General features: G+C 47.8%; 2 protein-coding genes across 5 annotated transcripts in view; one reads left to right on the top strand and one right to left on the bottom strand.

The window, feature by feature from the left end:
- Positions 1–2160, bottom strand: part of adam10a (ADAM metallopeptidase domain 10a) — a 52581-nt gene extending 50421 nt beyond the window's left edge. The window contains exon 1 of the mRNA XM_076997199.1: positions 1975–2160. Coding sequence (XP_076853314.1) covers positions 1975–2041 — 67 coding nt within the window. The 5' untranslated portion in view covers positions 2042–2160. The remainder of the gene's footprint in view (positions 1–1974) is intronic.
- On the top strand, positions 736–23793 carry mindy2 (MINDY lysine 48 deubiquitinase 2). 4 transcript variants are annotated; one of them, XM_076997223.1, is made up of 10 exons: positions 736–1721; positions 3189–4149; positions 5478–5535; positions 9425–9489; positions 14344–14502; positions 15283–15385; positions 15913–16055; positions 16991–17164; positions 17603–17806; positions 19853–23793. In XM_076997223.1, the coding sequence occupies exons 2-10, from the start codon at positions 3301–3303 to the stop codon at positions 20009–20011; spliced, it is 1914 nt and encodes a 637-aa protein (XP_076853338.1). In that variant the 5' UTR covers positions 736–1721; positions 3189–3300; the 3' UTR covers positions 20012–23793. The 4 variants fall into 4 exon arrangements, with proteins under 4 accessions (XP_076853338.1, XP_076853331.1, XP_076853350.1 ...); XM_076997216.1 differs by having other exon boundaries at positions 736–1817; XM_076997235.1 differs by lacking the exon at positions 736–1721 and having other exon boundaries at positions 2150–4149; positions 17630–17806.
- Positions 23794–23935: the final 142 nt, after the last annotated feature.

Here is a 23935-nt window from a genome sequence, read left to right as displayed (position 1 = left end):
CTGACTGAAACCCTCAAGACAGGAGGTTCAATTCAGACTCTGTGGCTGACATGGGGGAAGTCTAATGTAACAGTGTGTGCCCGATGTGACAGGAGCCATAAGCAGGGTATATCTGGAACACAGTAATGGCCAGAGCCATTAGGGTGTGGTTGACCATGTGGATTTCACGATATTGAGAGTAGGAATCAACTTATTACAAAAGCCTATTATGTTCTTTAAACTGGTATATGACATATAGACTTGGCTTAAAAACTTGAGATTTCATATATGGCTTGTTGAACAGCAACAAATTGCTTACAGTTTATATCATTTTGTTTGACAATATATAATCGAACTGGTAGAATTCCAGCCATTTTATTCTCAATAACAGTTCAGAAAATCCCTACAATTTAAAGGAGATTAGAAAAATTCCCTCCTCTTAGCAGGTCACCCAGCAGTTACAACGCAGCCATCTCTAAAACTGAAAAATGAAACCCTGGGTAGATGGAGCCAGTCAGCCACAAGACCACCAGCACAAGTCATGATATAAGGTCTTGACACATCAGAAAGATTACAAAAAAGACACAGAAACAATGACTCGCACATCCTGCCGTATCTTGAAATGCTCAGTTTCGCTGCACCATACGCACAGTGCAAAAACCGCAAAACGGTACTGCAATTAAAAAAAAAAAAACCCCCAAAGCCGTCCTAGTGAGAAGCCTTTCGGGGGGAAAAGGGAGATGTCACTGACTGTGACCGACGACTCTTCCTCCCGCATAGTGGGAAAACAGGCGAGCTGTGGGGCTGAACGCAACAACACGAAGACACACAGGGGGAGGGACAGAAGTTCGTCCTGAGAACACGAAGACACACAGGGGAAGGGACAGGAGTTCGTCCTGAGACAACACGAAGACACACGGGGGAAGGGACAGGAGTTCGTCCTGAGACAACACGAAGACACACGGGGGAAGGGACAGGAGTTCGTCCTGAGACAACACGAAGACACACGGGGGAAGGGACAGGAGTTCGTCCTGAGACAACACGAAGACACACGGGGGAAGGGACAGGAGTTCGTCCTGAGACAACACGAAGACACACGGGGGAAGGGACAGGAGTTCGTCCTGAGACAACACGAAGACACACGGGGGAAGGGACAGGAGTTCGTCCAGAGACAACACGAAGACACACAGGGGAAGGGACAGGAGTTCGTCCTGAGACAACACGAAGACACACAGGGGAGGGACAGGAGTTCGTCCTGAGGGAGCTGAGAGGAGGAGAGAAGTTTCAACTCGCCCTGTCCGACACTCCAAACGCTGTTTATACAGCTAGCTGGCTTATAACGTTGCAAAAGAAGAAGAAGCTCGATATATAACAGCCATTTCGGCTTTTTTAAGAAAACACCGTTCGCCGCTGTTGTGTTTAATTGAGGCGTCCCGCTGAGGGGAAAATGTCAAACAGCCTCTGCCCCCCCTCCTCCTCCTCCTCAAAAGAAAACACCTTTTTCTCTCTGACGCACTCCCTCAACTTCATAACGTTATATTGTTACCACTTCGTTTTTCAAACACATTTCTGAAATTCGTTATTAGCCGTTATGGTAACAACAGTGTCGTTTTATCAGTTGAAACGCAACGTTAAATGTAAGTTAGTCTCCAACTTATCGCCCCAGCTAGCCGGGTTGAGTTGACAGCTGGCACATAACAGCGCCCTTTACCTTCGCCAAACTGTTATAGTCACACTCAGAGGTACGAGGACGAGACGTTTTGTTTAAAATTATTAAAGTGTGTGAGCTTTGATGTAAATGTTATCAAGGAAATGACTTTTGTGGAAGATGTCCCGCAGTAAGTTCACTTCCGCACACACACATACACACAAGCCCCGAGCGGCGGCTAGCTGTTAGCATCCAGCTAACACCCCTCCCGTAACGTCTCGGCCGGGCGGCGTTCGGCTCCTCACACACGCAAAAAAATCCCCCGCTCTCCGTCGGCCACGACTTACCTTCGGTGTTACCTAAGACGTATAATACCGCCAGGAGTTTGATCAAAACCATATCGAACAAATTCATCGCTCCCACATCGACACCGCTTTCCCCGTTCGGGTTTATCTGAATCTTAAAGGCGCAGCCGCCCCGCGTTGACGGTCGCAGCTGCTTATCTGCGGCCTCTCGCCGCCTGTCTCCAACCGCCTGACGTCAAACCCGGGCAGAGGCTTAGGCCCCGCCCCCTTTGTACAACCACAACATCTTGTTTTTGTTTTTGTTTTTTTACTGTGTTCATATAGCAGTTATTATTTTTAGTATTATTTTAATGTTTTTTCTCTCACAGTAATATGAGTAAACGTGACCCATTAACTATTGTATCGGACATATTTGCTATGCATGATTTGTATTCAGAAATACAATACAGGGAATTATATGTAGGGACAGCTTTTAAAATATAGGATTATAACACTGCACTCGTGTTATGGTGTTTGTTATCTTACATTTTGGATTAAGACTGAACATGAAGAAATGTATAATCCACACAGCATCGCCTTATAGCCAGATGGGAAGAGGATAAACAGCACTGCCGATTTTCAATGAACGTATGACAAAAAGTCTCCTGGGTCCAAATCACGCGGTTTCGTTGAAATTGCTTTTTATCTAAGACAGTATCCCAAGTAAATGTCGCCATCGTCCGGCGAAAATAAGTTCTGCATTAAAGAAATTATAGAAACGTCTCCAGTTACAACGTTTAAATTTAATTCACGCACATCACACACGACCACAGGTGAACAATTACTTTATTCCCGTCAGAGACAGGGGGAAGTATTAAAACCAATGCGAAGTACAAAGCAGATTACTTGAGAATCTGAAAGTCGGAATTAGTTTAAAACAGGTATGATTAAACAGAAAGTTGTTCTCAGTGAAACCGAACGTACAATCATTAAAACAAGTTTAGGAGTGGCCCATTTTTGACTATTTAAAATAACACAATTACACATGTTCTTGGTTGATGTAAAATCAAAATCATGACACTCATATGTCCCTGCAAAAAAATATATAGTCCTTCTAATATTACTTAAATTTGATCCATTAATATGCCATGTTTATATTTTTCCATGTTTTATGAACATATGTAATTTTATTGTTTCATATAAGTTCTCCAAAATGTTACTAAACCGAACTTTATCATTATTGTTTATTTCTTTATTTTTCCTCTCTCCTCTTCCAGAGAGCGGGCGTGTGCACGCCGGTGACGTCATGGGCGGAGATGTCATGGCGTCGGTGGAGCTGAGACTGGAGCTGCGGTCTGGTTGAGAGGCTGTCGTCGCGGTGCCGTCGAAATGGAGACGAATGCAAACCTCCACCGAGACGTCGGCGGGAGTTCCCCGTGCACTGCCGTCCCCGGAGAGGCGGGAGACACCAGGGCGGCCGGCGGAGCGAGAATAGCGGCCGACGTGTGCAATAAGAGGGAGGCTTCGCTCGGCACTTCGGGCAGTTGTACGAGCAGCGCCAGCAGGACCCAGAGTGCTAGTGCTAACGCTAACGCTATCTCCATCTCCTGCGCAAACAGGTCAGATGTTTGCGAGATGATCCAAGAGAGCGAGAGCATGCGTGCGGACACGGTGCCGTCCGGTGCGGATCAGTTGAGCAACGGGACGGGATACGGTGGGTCGGCGGCCGGGAATAACGGAGGCGGCGCCTCAAAGTTAGTAAACAACCCGACGAGAGAGGAGGAGCCCGCCGTGGTGGCTTCACACCTTCACACGGACACCATGGACCCTGTGGTTCCGTCCAAACCCACCCGCTTGTGCTCGGACGCTCCGACGGCGAGCGCTTCAAGCGGTAACGCGCCTCGTCCCGAGGGTCCTCCGAGCGGGAGCGAGCACAGCGCGGCGGGCGAGTCGCGCAGTCTGGACTCCCCGGAGTCCTTCTCCAACCTGAACTCCTGCCCGAGTTCGGATCTCAACAGCGAAGGGTTGGAGGATAAAGGGCTGGCCTCGGTCCTGCAGGGCGAGTGTGAGGCCGACGGAGCCAAGCTGCCGTGCGGAAAAGACCGAGGTGCCGGCCAGTCCATATACCACATCAAGTGGATCAAGTGGAAAGAGGAGAAGACGCCCATCATCACCCAGAACGAGAACGGCCCCTGCCCTTTACTGGCCATCATGAATGTCCTTCTGTTGGTCTGGAAGGTAAAGTGGAGCCAACTTGCTGTTCTGTGTGCTATGCAAATAAGTCCTTCCTTTAATTTTCTATAAATGAAACATCAGTATTGTTTGTGCTGACTGTCTCATCCTAGACGGGCTTGGTCGCGCCTTGTTATTGAATCCATCTGCATAAAGCTGAGACAATTACAATAATTATTATGCCTGAACACTTGGTTACACGTGTTGCACAGAAGTAACTATTGTAAGTCCCCTTTGTATATATAAAAAGAAACCTCAAAATTACATTTGTTTGGTCAGGACAATTTTAGAGTAGAATGATTAAAGCAATTGAGAGCAAAATGCAAATAAATAATTGTGTGTGGATTTTTTCATTCACTGTTGACATACAAATTATATTGTAGGTGTAGTCATAACACTAATAGTAAATTCCAAAGTGTTTTCCACATAAAACAAAGTTAACATGTTTTAATAGTGGTTTAATTAAACATCACCACAAATCATTATGAACCCTCCCAATAAACTACATATAGGTCTGGCTTAACAGCTGGTTTTAAATACAGAGCTTACATTTCTTATATTGGCTGTTCAAATATTCTCTGCAACTGTGAAACGTCTCCCAAACTGTCCTGTCATTGTTATCCTGTACTTATATGACCATCCATACGTTCTCTCTTTCACTGTAGGCTCTAACCCAGCAATCAACTTCATCTCTTTTAAGGAACTGACAGGGCTTGTTGGCATAGCTGGAAATGTGATCAGGCCGGTGGGGAACAGCCTGTGGGCCTGTGTTACTCCTCTGGAGAGTTCTCCTCTCCTTCCACAAACTCTGATTCAGCTAGTTTGTGTTCTAGCTTCTAAAAAGGCCTCCTCCCTGTTGTGGGTGCACCTTCTCATCTGTGTGCCTGTGCTAAGCAGTCTGTGCACGGCCGCTAGTAGGCCTGTATACTGGATTCCAGCCTTGGGCTTATTTGCATTATAAAGATACCATTTAATTACTCTGTTTGACTGCTTGCTGGCAGGCACCGGAGACTCCGTTTGAGTCTTCATTCTTTAATCTTCAAACGTAAAATCCACGTCGCTCAGCCCTGAAACCCTCTTTGGAAACCCACCACCGTCTGTCCACTTCGAGGACATATTTTGAGAGGTGTGGTGTGGTCAGAACTAGGGCCGGTCTGTCTCATGTAGCCTGTGATTGAGGACAAGGTTGTCCCCCAGAGCTATGACTTGCTGCTGTGAGATGTTCGGTTGCACCTTTTGAGAACGGGAGCAAAACCTAAAATGGGACTGGGAGATTCTGTTCGCAGGTGCACTTAACGCTTTTAACACCTTTTCACTCTTTTAATCCTCTGCAGGTCAAGCTTCCCCCAATGATGGAGATCATCACAGCAGAGCAGCTAATGGAGTATCTAGGTAAATGCAAGTGATTTCAGTCATTCAGTCTGCAGTCCTCATTTTTTTTTTGTTTTTTTTACTTATGCCACTTTTTATAGTCTGTAAAAATGCGGACAACAGCTAGCCGTTAGCCAGTTGTCCCAGGGTTGAAGTATACACATACTGCCTTACGTACGTTGCATTGAACCTGAGGTAGTACAAATGTTGAACCAACGCTTGGAATTGTCTGGCGGTTCCTCTCGCTAATCACCAGTTTGTCCTCTGGGACCTAATTTCAGCTCTGTGGTTATCAGAATCATGGGAGACCGTCTTGCAGTCCTGAGCGTTCATGTTCTCGTGACATGAAAAGCCAGAGTGATTTATTAGAGGGTTTATTTCCAAATTGCTGTCGTGTGCAATATTAGAATCTCAAAGACCAGCATCGCAGCTAAAGATTAACAATATATTGTGAAACCTTCGTGTAGCATTGTCTTCCCTTCTGAACCTGGTGGTTTATGATGGCCCTGTAAACACCTCAGCTGGATGTAGTTGTGAGACTACCAACATGTAGGCTAGTGTAGTTAAACCAAATGCACGTTGCTGTGATTTGTGAGTCAGCCTCCATTGTAGCTGTTGAGAGGCTGTAGTTTGCCGCAGTGCCTGCTGTAGCGATGGTATTCTCTTACTGGAGCGTGGGGAGAAGGCGTCTCCTAGCCGTCTCCCCGAGACGGACGTCCCCACTTCAGTCCCGCAAAGTCCTGGTGGCGTGCAAACCGAAGTGGGAAGTGGCTCATGGTCAGGCGCTGATGTCCAGGGTCGGGGGGAATGCCCCAAGGGCCCACACCCTTCATAAGTGCCAGAGGAAAGGGGATACCAGCCAACTCTACCCCCTCGGGCCCCGGGGACAGCGCCGTGCCGTAACTTGGGGGAGGAATAAGGGGTAAGGTGTTTTGTTACGTGCATCGTAAAGAGAGAGAGAGACCCCAGCCTCACTGTTGTCGATGTCTCTGGTTTCACCCTCTCCTAGTGGAGAGGTATTGTATGAAGTCCGTGGCTCTTTAGATTACTTACTGTACCGGTGCTTAAACTCATGTAATGAAAAACCGTTGGTGTTGCTTTTACAAGTGAGAAATATGAAGTACACAAGCTGCTGAGTTATGTGACGGCTTGGAAGGTTTGAAAGAGGTCCAAATTAGTCATGCTGAGTTGGTTTACAGAGGAGAGGGAGGGAGGGAGGGGGAGAGAGAGAGAGAGAGAGAGAGAGGCTGTGAGACACTTGTATTCATTCTAATCAGATGCTTGTTCTAATACTCTGTGATACGGAGTGTAATAGTAAGCAGAAATTGTGTGTTCAGCGCAAGAAAAATAAAAATGTGAAACAGTGTAGTCATAAAGCCCATCAACATCCCCATTCTCATACTACACCATGAAACACACTGTAGGTCTCCCCTATCAGCATATTCTGTGGATTCATACAGATTTTGAAGTTGTTGGAAATGTCTTGACAAAATGTGATACTCAATTCAACCAAAGCAAGGGTTTTAAAGGTGTGTTTGGCTTTATGATAATTTTATGACCAATCCTTAGTTCTAGTAGTTAATAAGTAGTGCAGTAATGCCTTGACACTGTTTCAGTGTGAAGTTGAACAAAGAATATGATTGGTAGTCACAGCAAGCACGGCAAATGAAGAATGTTTAGCCCACAGCAGTAAGCCCGCCGCCTCACGTCTCCTTGGCTGTTTTATTTGCTAGATAAACATCACTGACTTGCGTTTGCCATTCCATTGAGGGTTGGTTTCAGTTCCAGACAGCCTGCGCCCAGGCAGTGCTGTCACGCCGGAGATATTGTCACCCTAAGAGATGCTGTCGCCAGGAAACCAAGGCTGTGCGCCGTTAAATGGCGAACTGGAAACTCTGTAACTCATGTTGTGAAATTGCACTCTGAAGCCCAGAAAAAGAAAGGATCTTAGCACCTCCCTAATTCAGACTTGGATCAGACTTGGAATCCACACCACCTGTGACGTCAGCTTCCACAGAACAGAACGTATGGGCAGGTCCTGTCCCAGAAACACAGAATGTAGCTCCTTCGAACGTGGGGTCAGGCGTGCGCACCCTCCGTGTGGGGTCAGCAGGTCCGTCCCACAGCCCCGCTGAAGCGTTGAAGTCTGATTTGGTTGGTTTCATCTGTGAACCTGACCTGTTTCAAATTTAGTTACAAAGGGTGTTTTTTTTTTGCCATTGTCATCCAAATGTCCAAACGTCCCCCTGGACTCTGTAGATGGAGAGCTCAGTCTTTTGCGTTCGCCACAGCGCTGTTACTGGAGGCCTTGTGGCCACTTAAGAAAAAAGACTAAACCGGCCCCAACCACATTACTGGAATAGGAGGGAGGGAGGGAGGGAGAGAGAGAAGGAGAGAACGAGGCATACTAAAAGAGACATACAAAGGGACAGGGAGAGGGGTCGGCCACGACAGAGTTGGAGGGCACAGGTGGAAGGGGCGTGGCTCGGAGTTTTTGGCATTTGTAGGCGGGGCGAGGTGGGCGTGGCAGCTCGTGCCGGGCCTTCATTCTTGCTCACACGCAGAGGATGCTGGGACATTTCTGCCCCGCCCCGGGGCGGCTCGGAGCGTTCCTTTCGCCTGTTCGGTGGAATACCAGGATGAGACACAGGGCTACGCTGGAGAAGTCGTTTTAGGGATCGTAACGCGCTTACCGTGCCTGTTACATCACTGGATGTAACAGCAAAATCAAAGTGTTGGGTCTGTGTTTATAGAGCAGCATATATGCAGCTAGTCAACACAGTTTTCTTTGTTATGGTACCAAATGTCTGTAGACTAATTGGACGAACAGAAGGAGCTGTCGGCGTGTGCATCACACACTGTTAAACTACAGCACAGAGGAGCAACCCAAAGAGCTGGCAACCCAAGAGCCTGCCTGTGGGTGTGTGTTTTCAAGATGGATGTGTGTGTTTATTTCTTTCAATTCATCTCCGAGCACCAACATCTTTTGGCTTCCAGACCATGGAAAACCCGTCCGATATGATTCAGTCAGAAAGAGAGACGGGACGGACAACTGCAGGTTGTTTTGAGGCTGTCTGGCCAGACGTTACACCAGCGCTTAGTAGAGGATGTGAATCGATAGAAACAGTCCTGCCCTCTGTTCACAGGGTGTGCGCGTGGGTATGAGTGTGCATTAGGTCATGTGTGTCTGGGGTGGGGGGGGGGGGGTGCACGTGTGTGTGTGTGTGTGTGTGTGTAGTACAGTACTAATCACGTGCCTTGCGGTTGGTGGTCAGTTAAAGAGGACTCTGCCTATCAGGTGGGGAGCCTCAGCTCCAGGGGAGGGGCCTGCCTGACGGAGACGCCTTCATGCCCCCGGGGTGGCACGAGGCCGCTCGCCTGACGTCTGCCATCTGCCTCTCTGAGCTTCAGCGCGTTATCCAGCCAAAGGCACTTCGATTTCGGGACTAATTCCATCAGAGCCCCTTTAGCGCCTGTGTGGGGAAAGCAGCTGTGGAGGTCTGGGGGCGTTTGGAGCAGGGGCGGGTCCCGCTCGCACCCGGGTCCAGCGCGGAGGGCCTGGTTCATTAAAGCGTGGGATGTTGGGAGTGCCGTGGCGAGGTTTCAGCTCTAAGCGTCTGTGTGAAATGAGCGTGCCGGCTATGACTGCTTTCTTGGTTTCCCCTCCTGTGTTGTCTGCATTGGTACAAAAATATGCTAATATGCTAAATCTGCAATCTTCCTCTTTCTCCCCCACACCTACCTCTGCCTGTCTTCGTCCTGATCTCTGTTTTTCTCTCTTCACCACATCCCTGCCTCCTCCGCCTGCTTTTACCTCACTCCTGCTTTTTACCCTCTCTCTCTCTCTCTCTATCTATCTATCTATCTCTCTATCTCTCTCTCTCTCTCTCTCTCTCTCTCTCCACCACAGGAGACTACATCCTCGATGCCAAGCCAAAGGAGATATCAGAGGCCCAGCGTCTGAACTATGAGCAGGTAAGCAGAAGGGGCGTTTCACTACTTCTCCAGCGTGGGTGTGTGTGTGCGCACGCCCTCCAGTCTGCACTTAGAGACCAGAGATGTATGAAAACAGCTGCCTGTGCTCTGCTACACCAACTCAAACTCACAAGTTGTGTGTGTGTGTGTGTGTTGAGAAGTGCTTCCCGGCCTTCTGCACACTATAGCAATTACGCAGAGTGTCCCGACCACGCAGCCGACGAGTGCCCGCGGGGAGGCAGGATGTTGGTGGTGGGCCAGCGAGGGTGTGGTGGGTGGGGGAGGCGTTAGGCACTACCCTATATGGCCTTACGCACTGTAGCTTGGTGTTAGCCCCCTTAATGCCTGGAGGGAACGTGCACAGTGCCGGTGGGGAGAGAGGGACAGAGGTGAATGTTGTTTACGTGGTGGGTCACGTATTTGAGCATTTCAAGGTTTGGCTACATGAAGCTCACGCACGTGGACGTTCTAAGGGTTCACATGGAAAACGCTGTGTACATGGTGAAAACTGGGTTCATTCTGGGTGCCCGAAATGCTAAGGACCTTACCCACAGCAGCAGAGGCCGCTGGGAGCTAACAGCACCGATGTGCAGGGCTCCGTTGCTTCCCTGCCGACGCCTTTGATGCCTGCGGCGTGTTAGCCGTCACGCCGGGCCGCTTGCGCTCTCTGAGGAGTCTTCGCTCACACTTCTGCCTGACTCCCTCTATTTCTGTCTGCGAGCTTAAAAAAAAAAGTGAGGATACTTGGATTAAAATAGCACTGTCTCTGACGGTTGCATAGTTTGTGTGTGTTTTCAGATCCGCTCACGCGGGGGTGGAAGCTGGCTCGGTGAACGCCGGTTCCTCTCCTGCACTGGGGAGGTTTCTCGCACGGCTCTCGTAGTTGCCCGGTGAGCTGGACTTTCCCTCCGGACAGCTGCCGTGGCTCCCTTGCGAGAGCGAACCGTTCAGACGTGTGCTAAGCCGTCGCCGTGCGAGAGACCTCGTGTAAACGCCAGACTCTTAATCTCTGCGAGGGGGAGACTTCCTTTCCAACAGCCGTTAGCTTTGTTTGTCACCGTCGTCAGTGGGGTGTGGCTGTGGGTGTTTGGACTGTGGGGGCACGGTGTGGAGGGGGAAAGACGTGTCACTTAGAGATGAAAGACTTGCCCTGCCACAAGCCACCAGGCATGTGTGTGTTTTATTTACCTCTGAACACTGACCAAACCGTCCGATATGATTCAGTCAGAAAGACTGGCGGGACAGACAACTGCAGGTTGTTTTGAGGCTGCCTGGCCAGACGTTACACCAGCGCTTAGTAGAGGATGTGAATCGATAGAAACAGTCCCGCTGAGTGTTTAAATCACTGCACTCACATTTCGACTTAGCAGTCAATGCCACTCCCCTGTGACCCTGTATTCCGGTGTGTGTGTGTGTGTGTGTGTGTCATTACAATTTTGACACCTAAAAATGAGCCACCAATGTGTCCACAACATTCACCGTGTGTACAAAATTCACCATGTACGCAACATTTTCCACGTGAACCTCTATAACGTCCACGTGAATGTCATTCACCCTGGACACAACCTTTGCTGTCACATTCACTCGTCTTGTCTGATGCTGTGGTCCGTGTGTGAGGGAGAGAGAGAGAGAAAGGGGGTCATGTTGGAGAAGGCAGGCAGTCTGGCAGGGTCACTGGGCCAAAAGAGGCAGACAGGCCGGTGTGGGTGGTTCCTGGAACCGATCTGACTGGGGTGCTCTGGACTCTGATGCACCTCCAACCTCTGTGGTAGGTGCCCAGTGGAACAGCCCCTGCTTCCCGAGTCACCTTGGCATGATACCCAGCAGGGCAGTGACTCCAATTTCTCAACAACAGCACCGAGCAGGGGTTTTTTTTTTTGCAGAGGGATGTTCTATTTCTGAATCTTTTCTGTGATTCTGTTTCATTCTGGTCACATTTAACATTGGAGCTGTCCATGCTGCCCTTGGGTCATATAAAACAGATGAGGGGCACAGATAGTCTTACGCACATCAAGTCATTATGCACACATAAACACAGCTTAAATATGCAGTCTTGACCTTTTACATGATAGCCAAACATACATGCGCAATACATACAGGAAATTCTAAAGGTGTGTGTGTGTGTGTGTGTGTGTGTGTGAATGTGTGTGTGTGTGTGTGTGTGTGAGGGAGAGAGCGAGAACAAGTTACTTGACACTAAAGTCCTGAGTTAAGTCATGAGTTCTAAACAAAGTACCAATTCAAATTAATCAGGTCCTCAGTCAAGATGGTCATATTTAATGCACTTACCATGTTAAACACCAAGAAGGCTGATGTAATATTTTACATTTACATAAATATTTATATTTTATTTATTAAAACACAAAAGCTGTAAAGAGTGAAGTGCATCTGATATTTACAGTAACTACAGAGATGATTTATTTGACAAACAGATGCGTGACCGACACAAACCCCCCCTTCATTATGTAGTCTCAGATGTTGAACACAGTCTGTTGTTGTCACACTTTCATCTGTGAACTTCATTCCACTTTTTATTACATGTTGCCAGAATTACTGTGGTAGAATGTTTGAAGCCCACACAAACTCCAGAAGTCATTTTACAAAGTGAACCACCTTCACATTATGAGATGGCCATTATACTGTAGCACGGATGCGCCCGATTCTGAACTTAATCTATTTTAAACACGGCCACCCCCAAGTAGGGGGCCTGCTGTATGGAGCTTAAGCTGTTTAGTTTGAGGTCTTTATTATGTGAGCTGCACAGAAAAGAAGATCAAATAAATCTGGGATATTTAAGTGAAATATATGTCAAAATGGCATACTGTTCACACGAATTTTGCCAAAGGTCTGTATATAAACCATGAAACATGCCTGTGTTTTATGTTTTTGCCAAGCAGAAAATGAGATTTTATGAGAAGTATTTGTGTGGGGAAAATGATTATTTATATACTTACTCTCACCTGAATTCATTACTTAATTACTAGCTATTATAATGAAATTGTTTATCAATTCAGGGTTTTCGTTTTGAGTATGTGCTCAATTATCTTTGCTACCTAGCTACATCCTTTCTAGCTCTTCAATCAATCAATCAATCAAAATGTATTTATATAGCGCTTTTTTTACAACAGTTGTTGACACAAAGCAGCTTTACAAGTGCCCAAGTCCAAACCCCCAGTGAGCAAGCCAAGGGCAACAGTGACAAGGAAAAACTCATTAAAAGCATGAGGAGGAAACCTTGAGAGGAACCAAGAATCAGGGAGGGACCCATCCTCCTCTGTCCGACACCGGTCACCATAACAACAATGTTGTTAAGAGAAGCTCTTCTCTCAGACCTCCGCAAGTCTTAAAGCTCTGACTTGAGCCCACACTTCTGTTGAGAAGCAGCTGTTGCTCTGGACAGACTCCTCCACAGACAGACAGACAGACAGACAGACTCCTCCACAGACAGACAGACAGACTCCTCCACAGACAGACAGACAGACTCCTCCACAGACAGACAGACTCCTCCACAGACAGACAGACAGACTCCTCCAGACAGACAGACTCCTCCACAGACAGACAGACAGACAGACTCCTCCACAGACAGACAGACTCCTCCACAGACAGACAGACAGACAGACAGACTCCTCCACAGACAGACAGACAGACAGACTCCTCCACAGACAGACAGACAGACAGACAGACTCCTCCACAGACAGACAGACAGACAGACAGACTCCTCCACAGACAGACAGACAGACAGACTCCTCCACAGACAGACAGACTCCTCCACAGACAGACAGACAGACTCCTCCACAGACAGACAGACAGACTCCTCCACAGACAGACAGACAGACTCCTCCACAGACAGACAGACTCCTCCACAGACAGACAGACTCCTCCACAGACAGACAGACTCCTCCACAGACAGACAGACTCCTCCACAGACAGACAGACAGACAGACTCCTCCACAGACAGACAGACAGACAGACAGACTGGCTCCTCCACAGAGGAGAGGACAATTGGTGCTGTCGGTGCAGGAGACCGGGACAGGAAGTGCACCGGGTTTGCTGTGGCCTCAGCTACTGGGCCAGCACTACACAGGACACTTCACTGGGAATGAGGGGGACAGTGGACTGGGTCCGTCTCCCTGACCCGACAGCAGTGTTTGCTCTGCCTTCTCGTGTGCTTGCCTTTCTCATCCCTCTGTTCTACGGCGAAGTTTAAGTGCGTTTGCATAATCTGTTGAGTGTGTCTGTGCTATATAGTTCATTTTAGGCCTTTAGTCTCCACTTTAACTGAAGTTTAAATGCTCCTAAGAAGCATGCCTCCCCAGAGACCTTCATCCAGGGTTTCCTTGAGCAGTTCCATGCAAGAGAAGACACGATAAAACTAATTTTCCACAGGATATTACAGAATATTTACTAACGTGGCCATCCAGACAGGATTAAAGTAACCTGGGGCTATTTTTACTCATTGTTTATAGTAGGTAAAAGACGCTGGAATTGTTACCTTCGTGAGAACGCGCAGTCCTTACAAACGGCTGACTGGGCATATTTTGGTGGTGATGAAAACACTGAGGACATGGAGTAATTACGTACCCAACCTCCCCATGTAAAATGAATCCCGTCTGAATAGGGCTTTGGTTTGGGAAGCTTAACTGGCAGGACAATATATAGATTTAGAGTATCATTGAAGTATCATCCAAGAGACAAAAATAACATCAACTATTTGTGTCTGTCTAATACAGAGTAGGAAAAAGTTTAAACGGAGAAAAAGATGAGCTTCTGTGAGCATCTCCTCTCTGCTGTCTCCCTCCCGTTCCCCCGTCTCTCTCTCCCTCTCTCTCTCTCTCCCTCTCTCTCTCCCTCCAGAACATGAGCGATGCGATGGCGGTCCTGCACAAGCTGCAGACCGGGCTAGACGTGAACGTGAAGTTCACGGGCGTGCGGGTGTTCGAGTACACCCCCGAGTGCATCGTCTTCGACCTCCTGGACATCCCGCTCTATCACGGCTGGCTGGTCGACCCCCAGGTGTGCGTCCCCCGCCACACACGCTCGAAACCGCAGACGCCAACTCTCGTCGCAAAAAACCCCCCCCAAAAAAAAAAAAAAAAACAGAAGACACTTGTGTCCGTTGGGACACAAACGACGGAGCCTAGTTGTTGCATATGCGTAGGTCCGATTCTGGAGGCTGTGACCGGTCGCTCTGAGTCATCCGGCTGTGGCGTCATCTGATCACAGCGATGTTTTTATTTTAGTTTAGTTTAGTTTAGTGTGTGTTTTGTCTTTCTGCTGGTTACACTCCGAAAGGTTTGGTCACACACGCACTAAAACAGGGGGAACTTGTGGTACATTTTATGATGAATTCCAATGTTTTTTTTTTTTTTTTTTGTCTTATGTTTATACAAAAAATTTAAAGACTTCCAGAATGTTCCAGAACGTGTGGTTTTACCTTGATTTGGACGTTTACCAGATTTGGAATATCCTTCTTCCTGCGGTGGTCTGCCAACACAGATGGGCTCCATTCCCCTGGACACCACTTTCCTTATACGTAGTGACAAGCGGGTGTACTTGAACAAGAAATAGAGTGATGGGGAAATTCTGAAAACACATTTGGATGCAGCTTGCAGACAAACATAAAAAGTGGTTTATTGTTTGTTGGTTCATTTGTTTACTTATTCTGCAATGGACAAAATCTGTTAATCAGTGATATCTGCTAACACGGAAAGAGGATAAGCATGAAATAAAGGATTTATCCTCCCCTCTACCACTATCTAAGAAATCTCTCTCTCTGTCTCTCTCTCTCTCTAGATGGTTGACATAGTGAAGGCTGTGGGGCACTGCAGTTATAACCAGCTGGTGGAGAAGATCATTAGTTATAAGCAGTCCGAGAACAGCGAGATGGCTGGTGAAGGTGTGTGTGTGTGTGTGTGTGTGTGTGTGAGGGAGAGATGTACTTCCGTCTTGTTTAAGGTTCTCCATAGCCAGGACTTTTTTTATTGGGGTTGATAAAAAATAAATAGTGTGAGTTAGTCATATAGCAGTGCTCACACACACACACAATTTCTTTCTGCCGTTCTTTTGTCCATGTGTCCTCTCTGTGTCTCCGCTTGGCCGTTGTAATTGTCTGTTCCTGTCCAAGAAGCTCTCTCTCACACTGTTCCGGTCTATGGAGCACTCTCCCTGTCTCACTCTCTGTTCCTGTCTATGAAACACTCACTCTCACTCTCTGTTCCTGTCTAAGCAGCACTCTTTTTCCGTCTGGGGATATTAATCCACCATGTGCTGCACTTGTATGTGTTGAGCACCTTCTGACATTCTCTTCTTGTGGGACTGTGGGACTCTGTCTTCATCCGTGTGGTTGTTTCCATGTTCACACTCGTATGTGGTCACGTGCATGTGCACCTGATGCTCCTGTACTAACCCGTGTTTGCGTCTCAGGGTTCGTGGCCGAGCAGTTCCTCAACAGTACGGCCACACAGCTGACTTACCACGGCCTGTGTGAGCTCACCTCCACCGTGCAGGAGGGAGAACTCTGCGTGTTCTTTAGAAACAACCACTTCAGCACCATGACCAAGTTCAAGGTGAAGACATACACACATTTACACATACATACATATGTATAATTGTTGCTGTGTGCTTTAGAAGATCACACAACCAAAAAGATGGCAGCATTATCCAACGTTGCTGTGGCCTACGGTGAAAGAATGATGTGCACTAGTGCCCTCTTGTGGCCACAGAACAACTCGCCAGGCTTGCTATTGCAATGAAAATCAATCTACGTAACTATTACCATTTTCTTCACATTTTCAATAAATATACAACCATCTTTTATTGCTGTAGGTCTGCTCTCTAATGATTCACTGGGTTCAGAGTCTTGGCAAGGGTGCTCACAGGGGGTGAATCACCAAAGTCATCAGCAGTAATGACTCAGCGAGTTTGAGCGTGGCTGAGTAGTAAATGCTGATGTCACTTCCTGTCCCTGACCCAGCATAGCAGGGGTCTGGAGATATGCAGCCAAGTGTTGCAAGCATGGACACAGTCTGGCCACAGCTAACAGATAAAAGAGCTGGCTCTGTAGGTCACACACACATACACACACACACACATACACACACACAAACACACAGACACACAACATATCCTTGATGTATGCATTTGTATAGATTGTAATACTGTGACAGTTGCACAGCTATGCTGAAGTGTGTGGTGTGCTGGGGTAAGATAAGTCTGTGGAGGTGTGAGAGATTGTAAGGTTGTGGACAGATCTGGCCTGTGTGTGTGAGAGTGTGAGCATGCACTGCAATAGTACCAACTGTACCTGCTGGTGGTGTTGAAGCATTTTTGAGTTGGTATGGTATGTTTTTCTGCAGCAGGGCCAGCTAAATCTACTGGTGATTATCAGGCTTCTCTTTCTGACGTGCGTGCGTGCGTGTGTGTGTGTGTGTGTGTGTGTGTGTGTGTGTGTGTGTGTGTGTGTGTGTGTGTGTGTGTGTGTGTGCGCACTTTCCCACGGCAGGGCCAGCTGTACCTGCTTGTGACGGATCAGGGCTTCCTAACGGAGGAGAAGGTGGTGTGGGAGAGCCTGCACAATGTGGATGGTGACGGCAACTTCTGCGACTCTGAGTTCCGACTGAGGCCACCGTCTGACCCAGAGACGGTCTACCACGGACAGCAGGATCAGATCGACCAGGTCTGACCCTCCGTCTCCCGTGCTGCACCACACCCGTCGTGCGTGTTTGAGCGGAAGAGACGTGTGGCCACTCACACTGTTCACTTCATTAGGGACACAGTGAGAGCTGGAAAGGATGGTCCAATAATGGACGTTAAAAGGTTTGCGTCTCCCTTTTCCCTGCGTTCCTACACCCCCCTAATCCCAGTGGGATTAGGACTAGGACCGGAGCTACTCGCATGACATACTTCTCTCTGTCCAGCCACTCTTTATTGGTAGTGAATAATGGATGATATTTTGTGTCTACTGACATGATTTGTCAGTTCCTGACACTGGTGTGCTTTGACAGGTGCTGATTGGTTGGTGAGGGGGAGGGCTTCAGTGTTATTGCCAGGCTCGTAATAATTAAATGAATAATAATGTAATAATATAAGTGTGTGTGTGTGTGTGTGTGTGTAGGACTACTTGATGGCTCTGTCCCTGCAGCAGGAGCAACAGAGCTCTGAGCTGGGCTGGGAGCAGCTCCCCGAGGGCATCAGTGACCTGGAGCTGGCCAAGAAGCTCCAGGAAGAGGAGGACCGCAGGGCGTCCCAGTTCTACCAGGAGCAGGAGGAGGAGCAGGCCCAGGCCGCCGCACAGGCCCAGGTACCCGCACAGGCCCAGGTACCCGCACAGGCCCAGGCCCCCGCACAGGCCCAGGCCCCCGCACAGGCCCAGGCCCCCGCACAGGCCCAGGCCGCCGCACAGGCCCAGGCCGCCGCACAGGCCCAGGCCCCCGCACAGGCCCAGGCCCCCGCACAGGCCCAGGCCCCCGCACAGGCCCAGGCCGCCGCACAGGCCCAGGTACCCGCACAGGCCCAGGTACCCGCACAGGCCCAGGCAACCGCACAGGCCCAGGCACCCGCACAGGCCCAGGCACCCGCACAGGCCCAGGCACCCGCACAGGCCCAGGTAGCCACACAGGCTCAGGTAGCCTAACCCGTGGAGCTGCCCGGGGGCTTCATCCGTTCACACCACTGTTAACACCTCCGTTTATCTTGGGGCCCAGTTCACAGGCGTCGGGCCCGGCCGAAGAAGTCAGCCCCTTAAAGTAATCAGATCTGGATTACAAATGACACGTACACAGATTGCTGTAGCCTGTGTTTTATATATGTGCTCCTGAAATTATATTTCGATGTCACAATTCATTTTTTGAAAAATGCTGCTTGCATAAGTAATTCATCTCTTTCAGACCAGCACGTTGTAGAATCGGCATTTGCAGCATTAACAGCTTCATGGTTGCTGGGGTAAATATCTGCCTGCCTTAGTGTGACGAGTTGATTTACTCCAGGGTGATGAGGTTAAATAGATGATGCTTGTGAAGTGCAGTGTTTCAACCAGTTCCAGATTATGGATTAGACTAAGATTTGGACTTTGACTGTTCAGTCACTGGACGACAATCACCTCTGTGCTGTTCAGCCATTGGACGACAATCATCTCTGTGCTGTTCAGCCATTGGACGACAATCACCTCTGTGCTGTTCAGCCATTGGACGGCAATCACCTCTGTGCTGTTCAGCCATTGGACGACAATCACCTCTGTGCTGTTCAGCCATTGGACGACAATCACCTCTGTGCTGTTCAGCCATTGGACGACAATCACCTCTGTGCTGTTCATTCACTCCTGTGTTGCTTTTGCTGCTTTGGATCGTTGTGAACATTCAGGCTTTAGACTCTGAGCACACTGAAGCAGATTGTCCTGCAGTATCTCTGCATTTCACACCATCCATCTGTCCTTCAGCTTTAACAAGACGCCCAGTGTCTGCTGAGGAACAGCACCTCCACGCCATGCCGCGTTCTCTGCTCGGTCTTATTATCGTCTTATCTGACCGTAAATCCTTATCCCGCATTTTTGCGAGGTCAGTACTTTGATGTGTTTTTTTTAACGCAGTAATGGATTCTTTCTTGCCACCCTCCCATGCAGGCCAGTTGTAGGCGGAGCTCTAGATGTGGTTGACCGGTGCACCTTCATTTCAGTCTCGGCCACTGAACCCTGGAGCTCCTTCAAAGCCGTCACAGGCCTGTCTGGCTCCCCTCCCAGGTGCCCATCTCACTGGGGTACTGAGGGACGTCTTGTCTAGGCACCGCCTGGGTGGAACGAGGCTGCCTCCATTTCCTAGTAACTGATCCCACAGCGAGAGTCAAACAGATTATTTTGTAGTTTTTTATTTATTTTTTTCCCTTGCTTTTTGCGGCTGTGAAGTTGTCGCTCCTTAGAGAACACTCTTTGTGTTTCATTTTCAGACTTGTCATTCAGATTCAGTTTGGTACATGGTAGTTGGAATAAAGGGGTCTTTTATCCAGAAAACTGCACGTGAACTGTGTCCTCGTTAGCCCCGTATCTGTATAAATGTGTTGCTTCCACAGCACAGGAGCTGCAGACTTGTGCAAAGAGCATTTTTAAAAATTTGTCCCTATTGTCATAGAATATTTTTTCCTACATAAATTCAGCATCGCTTCAAACTATTAGGACGCAGCACAAAAAATGTACAAAAAAATTTGATCAGATGACTTTAGTGGGTTGTACACTTTTGCCAAGACTGTGTATACACATTTCCTAACTTGCGCACACGTGAAATCAGATGTACATATTTCATTTTTTGATGCACGTGACCTAAACATCAGTAAAATCCTCCAGTTGCATGTCTCTCTCCCTCGTTTCCCCCTGCAGGGCCAGCAGCAGGCAGCAGGGGGCGCTCAGGCGGACGGCGCGGTGGCCGGGGGAGCCGTGCCGGGGGCGGCCACCTCCAGCCCGGGCAAGCAGCCCTCCGCTGGGGAGCGCAAAGTCAAGAAGGAGGCCAAGGACAAAGACAAATGCGTCCTCTTGTAACCGAGGTGGATTTGGTGGGGTGTTCAATTAAGAAGCATAAAGGGGCATCATTTCACACGGACTCGGTCCTGTACGAGAGATACGGGAGAGGTGAAGATGGGGAGGGAGTGATTTAGGACGGAGCGAAAGGGGGGAGGGGGTGGGGGAGCGAGTGATTTAGGAAGGGGAGAACCTGCTGTTCCTAAGCCACTGGTGCCTGACTTTCCTAGCCCTCTGTGCTGTGTGGTCACAGTAGAGGGCAGTGGGGTAGGTAGAACTGCCCCCGCGTCTATCCTCAAACTTGCTGCCCCTGCCCACAGGCGCCCAGCACACCACTGTGGGGGTCACGCCACGCTTGCAGAGGGTGGATTTTATAATAAAAGTAGAAAAATTCATAAACAGAACCACGGAGGGAGAAGGCACCATTTTGTTTTCCTTTTTTTTTTGTTTATTCCTGTTGATATTCATTGTTTCTAAGCTATTTTATACAGGTTGACACACTTCATAAATGTAAAGACGATTGGTCGATTTCTGAGGCAGAATATTTAAATGCAGTTTGTTTTGAAGGTCATTCTTCTGAAGGATGCACAGGTAGCCAGCCCACACCTCGCTGCGCAGAGCTGTTTCTTCCGTGATAAACGTGGGGTTCCTTACGTCAATGCCAAATGTTTTATTCACCGGTCCACAGGCCTGAAGGTGTGTCCTCACTTCCTCAGAAATAATTGCCATTAGCACCAAGTTCTTGGGCTCCAAGTGTGTGTGCTGCACTGGGAGTGCAGGGTGGGCGAGCTGGATCCACCTTATTCTTGTGCCATGGTAGAGGTGGTGAACGTTGTGTTCGTCTAACCTGGAGATGAGGTGAAAGGCGTTGTTGCCATAAGGAATTTAAAATTAGTCTAATTGCTCTGCCCCAGCAGTGTGGTTCATCAAGCACATCGTACCCCTGTGCCGAGTACTGATTCACACTTGAAGCGTCAATGCCATTTCAACTACTTGGGGTTTTTCTTTTCATCTGAAGCGAGCAGAGCCGCAACTTTTACAAGCAGCCTGTGACCCGATCTCGATTCTTCCCGAAGCTTGACCATTCGAACATGATGTTATTTTTCGGATTAGACTGTAATCTGTAAATTGGATATGATTTAAGCATCACCTTCACTGTTTCTGCCACCGTGCTAGGGTTGTTTTATGTTAATGCTAACTGTACGGTGTATGTTCATGTACCCTTCACACACACACAAACCTACACCAGGCCGGGTGGAGTGGAACTATCTGGGCTCCTGCCTTATCCCGAGAAGCCAACCCCTCTTTTCTATCTCTACATTCCAGCAGAATGCATTGTGCCGAGGGCGTTCGGAGACTGGGGAACTCTCTCCGCTCCAGTGGGCTGCGTGTTCGTGTCTGGGGTTTTACCCTCGGTCAGTGAAAGGTTAGTTAAGGGCAAGGGCCAGGGTGCGAGTTTGTCGGTTGTCCTGGAAGACCTCCGCACCATTAGTTTTTTGGATTCACCTCACACAGGACCTCGTATGTACCTGAGTACCTGAGACAGGTGTCCCCAAAACATGCGGTGTGCAGAACTCCCAGGCCAAGTGGACATGGGCTGGAGATGCTCGTCTTAAGGGGGCCTTGAGTGGCCAGACTGTCTGTACATAAACAAGCCTTACAACATTTACAATAACTTTTATACAACAGAGTAGGTGTGAGATGAGACTGAGACAATCTGTAGACAAAACCTTACCATAGACAGCCAATTGCTCAGGCCTTCAACGAAAGGAACAGAACCTCGGGTGTCTTGCAAAAGTTTGATGAATCTGCCTTGGTAAAGGGTAACCATGGTAGTAATAATACAGGGTTTGACTTTGCTGTTTCACAGGGGTTTATGTTAAGGTGGGGGGAGGGGGAGATGTAGCAACAGGCTGTGGGATCCGATTAAATATTAACGGAGCTGTTGAAGTGAAGGACGTCCGCTCCCGCAGCCATTTTGGGTTTTGTGCATGACGGCACAGAAAATGTAGAGTAGATCTGAATGCAAGTCACAGTCGGAGCATATCGCTTCCTACTCCACACACCGTGACGGGTGATCAGGGACGCTGTAAACGACGACAGCTTGTTTAATGCAGTGAATCGGAATCGCGGGGTAGTACTTGGGTGCAAGCACAATGACGGGTGCGAAAATTATCAGAGAGAACGTTGTTTCTTGAACTAACTCGGTTCCTAGTGGCTTTAATTATTCAAAGGGGGTGAAAAGCTGACGGCCGTGGCCACTGCGCTCGGGCCACGACGATGTAACAGTTTGACCTTCTTAACCAAACAGACTCCATTGAACAAGTTTATTTCAGTGAAGGCTATTCGAAAAATGGTCTGAATCCAGCGTGTTTCATTTTTATTACAAATTCTATCCTGTATAGTTCTAGACACATGTATCCATTGCTGAGTGGTTTTCCCTGCATTAACTCAGCTCTTGCATTATTTCCAGTGATGCTTTTAGATTCTGGCTGAGATCAGAGATGCTGTACGCACAGTTCTGGTTAAACATGGACATTCCAAGGTGCTTAATACTAGTGGTTTGGGAACGCTGGTGTTTCAAATGCAATTTCAAGCCAGTTTTCCAGACAGAGGACAAGCCTAATTATATATTATCTATAAGCAAAGGAGAACTCCCACTCAGTGTAATTTATTCTAGGCTTAATCTATAAGGAAAACTGTCCAAGTAATAAGATCTTTCCTGCTGTGCACATGGACACTGCTTTTCGTAGCCAACTGTTCATTAGCTTGTTTGTCATTTGCATTGATTGCCAATATTTCAATATCTTGTAACTTGTGCTTTTAGCTTGAACCTTTGCTCCCAAATTGTATTGATCAGATTTTTTTCCCCCCATGTGGAGTGTCAAAAAGGCCTAGTTGTAGGGAGTGTAAAAGATTTGTTAGTGGGGTGAATACTGTGTTTAAAAAAATAAAACGAACAAAAAAAAAAGAAAAAAAAAAAAGCATTTTGACAAAATAGACTTGTCCTAGACACTTTTAGGCAACGTAAATGGTAATGCACTGGTCTATGGTTAGAATGCACTACTAGGGGCAAAAAATACCTCATTTTATACATAAGTAGGTGCATCAGAATGAGTGTGTTAGGGCACCTCCGCAATGCTTACAGAACCTACTAACCAGAAAGTACTTATTGAACTCTACAGGGCTTCAGTGAATACATGAATATCTTGATGGAGATGCTTGGGCTCGCTCCTTAAAACACTACACTGTCAGTGCTGCCCCCGCCATTGCAAAACCTATGTGGAACCTAGGTCCACACCTAGGTCATGAATGTGGACTAGGCCTTGCTCCTCAACACCAGGGTGGCAGGGTTGGTGAAACTCTGCTCCGGCTTTGTTTGGAGATGGTCTGTATGCGCTCTGCCACACGTGGAGAAAATCAGATCCTCATCGTGCATTCTTTAACTTGCAACTTAGTGTGGATGGACCCAACAACAAGTGAAACTACAATATTTTATGATGCATGTTTAGAGCTAACTGCAACAGAGAGGCATAATGTTCTAAATTCACCAGTCCCATTAACACCTTTTCTATTAGTACTTCCTTTGTATGTCTATTTACACAAAATATTTAAGACAAAACACTATAAAAATACTGGATATTAAAAGGGTCAAACTTCCTTTGAATTAAAATGGTTCAACTGTAAGTACATATGACCAAAATATGTATGTAGGCAAAAAGTGTGTGACATAAGTCATTATCTGTAACAAAAAGCCTTAGACGAGGGACGTGACGCCTGATTAAAGACACCCTTGGCAGTGACACCTGTTGCATTGTGGTTCTTCACAGGTACAACTGCCCCCCCCCCCCCCCCCCAAATCATGAAATAGTAATCTCTGTAAAAGCAAAAATGCAAGAAAGTAAACAATTTCTATAATTTAATGTGAACTCATGAGAAGCGCTA

This window comes from Brachyhypopomus gauderio, chromosome 1, assembly GCF_052324685.1.
Source record: "Brachyhypopomus gauderio isolate BG-103 chromosome 1, BGAUD_0.2, whole genome shotgun sequence".
NCBI lineage: Eukaryota > Metazoa > Chordata > Actinopteri > Gymnotiformes > Hypopomidae > Brachyhypopomus > Brachyhypopomus gauderio.
This window is presented reverse-complemented; position numbering and strand designations above follow the sequence as displayed.